Source organism: Microtus ochrogaster, chromosome 15 (genome assembly GCF_000317375.1).
Source record: "Microtus ochrogaster isolate Prairie Vole_2 chromosome 15, MicOch1.0, whole genome shotgun sequence".
NCBI classification, from domain to species: domain Eukaryota; kingdom Metazoa; phylum Chordata; class Mammalia; order Rodentia; family Cricetidae; genus Microtus; species Microtus ochrogaster.
In genome coordinates, this window is record NC_022017.1 from 693,714 (window position 1) to 699,383 (window position 5,670).

At 54.9% G+C, this 5,670-nt stretch overlaps 1 protein-coding gene across 2 annotated transcripts in view; it reads left to right on the top strand.

The window, feature by feature from the left end:
* Window positions 1–4,358: 4,358 nt before the first annotated feature.
* The window catches only part of Ppp1r1a (protein phosphatase 1 regulatory inhibitor subunit 1A), a 7,394-nt gene continuing 6,082 nt past the window's right edge, over window positions 4,359–5,670 (top strand). For both annotated transcript variants that reach the window (XM_005353771.3, XM_026782453.1), the window contains exon 1: window positions 4,359–4,571. In XM_005353771.3, the coding sequence (XP_005353828.1) occupies window positions 4,488–4,571 (84 nt within the window). In that variant the 5' untranslated portion in view covers window positions 4,359–4,487. The remainder of the gene's footprint in view (window positions 4,572–5,670) is intronic.

Sequence of the window (5,670 nt, forward strand, 5' to 3'; positions counted from 1 at the left end):
AGGCCCCATGAACATAGACACAGAAACTGAAGCTGTGCTGTCACAAGCCAAGAAACATCTGGAAGTAACCAGAAAAAGCAGGAGGCACTCTTCCCGAGTGCCAGGTCCTTCTGACTCCTTTACCTGGAACCTCTAGACTCCAGAAATGAAGAATCCCCACTGCTGTTAAGCCCCTCTGCTAGTTGTATACTGCCACACACTCCAGAAAACCATGGGACCTCCAATCACAGCAGGGATAGATGGAAAAGGGGATGCAGAGCAGGGCTAGGGCCCAGAGCTCTCTGTCAAGCTATAACTTTCAAATGACCCCCTCCTGCAGCCACCCTCCCCTGCTGAGAGCCCCGGGAGGAAAGCTGGCATCTGCTACCCAAGCCACCTACAACAACACACCAGAACCCAGGAGGCCTTGGCCTGCCTCCCTGCTCCTGGTAACCTACCCTCATCCTGTCCTGTAACTAGGAAATTTTCCATCATCCTACCTCCAGGTCAAAGTCATTAGATTTAATCATTAACGGGGGGGGGAGTGTTAATTAATAGGGTAGAATGATTACCCATGCTGATGTGGACACAGCTGGATGTTAAGAACAACTGATCTGACAAGCATGGGAGACGCAGGACCTGACTGAAAAAAGGCTGGAATGTACTCCTGGTATATCACCCACCCCCACCAGGAGTTCTGAAGGCATCAATAGCCCTTTCCTATGCCCTGCTTTGGCAAGCACCAAAGAAGAAAACATTTGCAAGCACGCAATGGATGTAACCCATTTTGGGACAACATAAGCCCAGTCCTCTCGCTAATATAACAGGATTGCCTCTTGTTAAGCCAGTTTTAAGTTGTTAAGCCTTGTTTCCAAGGCTGAGGAAATTAAGAGTTTGAGAAGCTAAGCAACTTGTTTAAGGTCACAGACACTAAGTGATGGAACTAGGATTTGAGCCCAGGGGGGTATAGGAACCCCAAGGTAATGCTGACCACCCCACCCTGCCCCACCCCATCCCCATCTCTCTCTCTCTCTCTCTCTCTCTCTCTCTCTCTCTCTCTCTCTCTCTCTTTCTCTCTCTCTCTTTTCTCTCTCTTTTCTCTTTATCTTGAGAGTTACAGCATCTTGTTCCCCTACTTTTGTGACACTTTGTTCTGGTAGTATTGACCACTTATCAGCCACTTGGCGCTTAGACTGAATGAGGTCCAGAAGCAGACACTGATCTCTTCTGAGTTCTGCCGTACCTGCAGCTCTTCAGAGTGCTGGCATGTGCAAATGTTTGTGGAAGAGTCAATCCAACCTGTAAGATGGTTGGGGCTAACCACCCTATGGGCTGGTCTTCTGTTGATGACCATCTGGGTGCCCATGTTTTTCAAGAAGTCATCTGGGTCAAGTCCTGGCCCCTCCTCGAGCTTCATGCCAGTTAAGTGTTCCTGGTTTCTGCCCAAGGGCTTGAATAGCTGCTCCTGGGTCTCTTCCACAACTAGTGGCAGCTGTGGTTGGTAGAACAGTAAGGCACTTTGGAAGAGAGTGTGTTGAATGAGAATTCATGCCAGCCCCATTCCCAAGAGTACCAGCTGCAAGGCTGCCACCAGGGCCTGGCACAATTGCACTGACAGGATTTTTCACAGGCAAATGGGCCTTTGAAGCTCCTTCTTCCAGCACATCGCAGAAAGCATGCATCTACAGCAATGGGGCAAAAACAAGGTGTAATCCATTAACCTAGAAGGTAGCACAGGCAACATAGTGGGCCATTAGGTGATAGCATCACCATGTCACACCTCTGTAAGCTTAAATATCCATGAGCGAGAAGTGTGCCCTGGAGTAGTTATGACTCTACAACCCGGGATGCAGTGGAGGGGGTGACCACTTGGGCACTCTTCACATAGACAAATATATGTGAGCAGAGAAAGAGACAGACTCAGTCCCCCTAAGCTAGGAGCCCTATCCAGGCAGCACAGGACCTCTGCAACTTCCCAACCCTGTGTGTGCAATCCACACTGCTTCCTGCACACCGAGCAGGTGCTCACAGTTACTCAGCTCAGGGCACAAATAAAGGTCAAAGCAACTGCACACACCTTCACAGTCACCACTCCATTTGACCTGCGGAAGCTGTGCTGGCGACCACTCCACCTCCCTCCCGCCAGACAGGCCAGGGAACTCTCTCTTTCCTCTGACGTCCCTGGACACCCTAGACCCTGCCACCACTGCTGCACAGCGGCTCCAAGGACCCTTCTTATCATCCCCACTGAGCCTCCCTTGGCCCCCACCTAGCCTAGAACTTTCAGAAAAAGGGAAGTCGGAATCTGGAGACTGAGACAGAAACACTGAGAAGAGCAAGGCACCCTAGGAATTCTGGGGCTAAAATTTAAGGGAAAGGAATCTAAGTAAACTAGACCACCCTGCGAGAGTGGAATCTCATAAGGGACCAGATAGAGGAGCCCTCACACTGAGGTTCTGCATGGTGGAGACAAGCCAGGAGGCCCTGCACCCCCAGCACTACATCAGATGTGGGCTGCCTCTGGGTCAGCTCCCTTACTCCACGGACCCTCAGCAATGAAGCATGGAGATTCTGACACTGAAAAGGAGGTGGGGGGTGAGCTCCAGTCAGAGGTGGAGATTGTGCCTTCAGGTCCTTCAGTCCAGGACAAGGGGACAGAAAATGACTCTCTTTAGAGGGCACAGTATCCCTAAGAGTGTGTGGGGGAGGGAGAAACAAAGAGAAAAACAATGAGTAAGGCACCCATGCCTTGTCTCCGAGGTTAGGTAGCTTCGCCACTTCTTCCGGAACCCCTGCCCTGGGATGTGCCCCACTATCCAAACAGAGCAAACAGGCTGTGAGAGGGGGCATGGCGAGGAAAAACATTCCCAGAGTCTCCGCTACAGTGAACAGCAAATGGAGAGCCCACTGCTGAGTGGCTGCAACCTGGCCTTGCCCTGGAGAAAGCTGAGCCTGCCAGCTGTGTAAAGAGATCCCTAGGGGAAGGGGGAGGGAGGGGGAGGGTGGCTATTTTTGGAGGAAAGAGGGGAAGGGGCCATGGAAAGCCTTATAGAGGATCCCAGACTGAGGGCTAAAGCTGCCCTCTAGAGTGGGGGGTGGGTAGGTGACCAAGGCCCCATTCTCCTGGAGCCATGCCTAAACCTGAGAGGACCCTGCCTCATACATAGATCTAATCTACTGGGAAGTAGAAAAAGTTAAGATCTCCTGAGTAAATTGGGAGCATGGGGACCTTGGGAGAGGGTTGAAGGGGAAAGGAGGGGCAGGGAGGGGAGAAAGATAGATAGATGATAGATAGATAGATAGATAGATAGATAGATAGATAGATAGATAGATAGATAGATAGATAGATGATAGATAAGATTAGAAACTGCTGTCACGGCCCTGTTGTGTGCCTCCTCCGGCACTGGAGGCTTTTCTTCTCCTCTATCTCTGTCCCCTGTGCCTCCTAAATCCATCAGGGGTCCCTCCCCAGTGACCCCACCCTAGTACAGGGCACTCCAGCTCCTATGAGCATCCTTTTGTCCTCACTGGTCCCATACCAACGCAGTACGTTCTCCTCGTAGCCTAACTTCCACGCGTCCTGTCCCAGTAAAGCATTTTCTTCCTTCAGCCAACAGGGAAAGTGGACACCAGACATCTGTAAACAGTCCTCCCCACCAGAGGGGCGCCCTTCTCCATCCCCCCATCTCATCCTCAAGCTCCCCCTGCAGGCCTTTCACCTCCTCTGCAGTCCCATAATGTGGCAAGCAGAAAGTGAAATCTAGTTCGCAAGCAGGATTGGCTTTCACCCCCAGGCTCCTTCTTTACCCTAAATGGCCCGCTCTTCCCAGTCCCGTGGCCCTCTCTCATTCCAGCCATGCTCTTGAGACCCTCCTCAGCCTGCTCCTCCTCTCCCTGTTCGGGGTGTTCCCAAAACTGGACAGGATCCAAAGCCCGTATCTGCCCTCCAAGTTTTCACTTCCACTCTAGAGTTTTTCTCAAGGAAAAGTCCTCTCTTAGTCTAACCTTAATCTCTCCTGCTGCGTGCCTAAATGCCCTTTCCACCTTTTCTCTTTATGAAATCTCCTTTACATCATAAATACCATCTTCCTCTCAGACTGCGCCCTTCCACTTCCCCAGACCCTGAAACCTGCCCCAGCTTGAAGAAGTTCTTGATAGCCCCTTTTCACATCTACCTCCTGCCCAGAGTCTAGGATACCTGGATGCCCGCCCGCCGATGGACTACGACAGAGACCCGACCAGGTCTGGCTCTCCAGCCTGAGGGGCCGCGACTTGCGCAGCCGCCAGCACAGCCACGACGGGGTTAAAGCTCAGGACTTGGGGAGGAGGGGGCCGGGAGGGGCGATGCGGAGCCAATCCGCAGCAGCACAGTCCCCGGGCCGAGTGGGGCGCGTCGAGCCGGGAGCTGCGAGCCGAGCCTAGCGCCCGGCTAGGGCCGGGGCTGGAGCGCAGCGGAGAGGGAGTCCAGAGTTCCCAGCCCGAGTCCCGCCGCCGCGGTGCCCCACGCCATGGAGCCGGATAACAGCCCACGGAAGATCCAGTTCACCGTGCCGCTGCTGGAGCCGCACCTGGACCCCGAGGCGGCCGAACAGGTATGGGCAGGGCGGGGCAGCGGTACTCAGCGAAGGAGTAGGGACCGGGTCATGGAACCTGAATCCTTGCCCAGCCCCCCTGCCTGGCCCCGCACCCCTCAGGGGATGCACTCGCCCAGATTATGGGGGGGGGGGTTCCAACCCCTCCCCCAATGGCGGAGCCACGTCTCCCAGTCAGTGCGGGTCCCTGTGCGGGGTGTCTCCGAGAGCGTCGTTTCCCCTTGCCCTGCCTTGGGGACACGATCCCTCCCCCGCTGGCGACCTTGCGTCCCCTCACTCTCAGTCAACCCCCGGAGTTTCCCGGCTGGGTGTTGGCACTGACCGCCGGGAGAGAGCACAGGGCGGGGGGGGGGGGGCGTCAAGTGTGAAAAAAGAGACAGCTCCGCCCCTCCGACTCATCCGCACTTGGGCTCTGAGTGTGGCACCCAAGGAGATGGAGACAGCGATGGAGGAGCTTTGAGGCGAGGGCGGGGGTCTGCAAGCTGATGTTTGTTCCCTTCTGCAAATCGGAGCACGTGGGTCCTGGGTCTAACTCCTGCCCTTTGGAGTAGGGGGTGGGGGTGGGATGTGAGGCTCAGTGCAGTCGACTAGAACATCTAGGGCTGGGGTCAAGTCACCAAGAGAGCTTGGCTCACCGGGTGGGAGTGCAGGGCCCTGGCCTGGCCTATTTTTAGCTCAGAGCAGCCTGGCAGAGGCGGTAGTGTGTGAGTGAGCAGTGTGCTTCAGCGTCAGTGAGCGTATGGAAAGGCTACTACTACCTGCAGCCTGTCTCTGCGCATTCCCTGGCCATGTGGAGACCAACTCCACAGGAGAATCTAGCTCTCTCCAGGCTAGGGCTGCCGCTCACTGCAGAGCTCCCCACCTGAGAGACTCTGAGACCTCTGGGGATGGGCAAGAGGGAGAGATGTTTCCACGTTGCTTAGGCTGATTGATAGAATTGGGTGTGGACAAAAAGGGGAAGGCACGTGTGCTCTTTAAAACTTCTGCTCCTCCAGGCAAGGGAGGGCCAGGTACCCGGCCTTCCAGCACCTCCAGAACTCACCTCACACACCTGAGGGAGAGGGGAGGAGGGGAGGAGGAGGAGGAGGAGGAGGAGGAG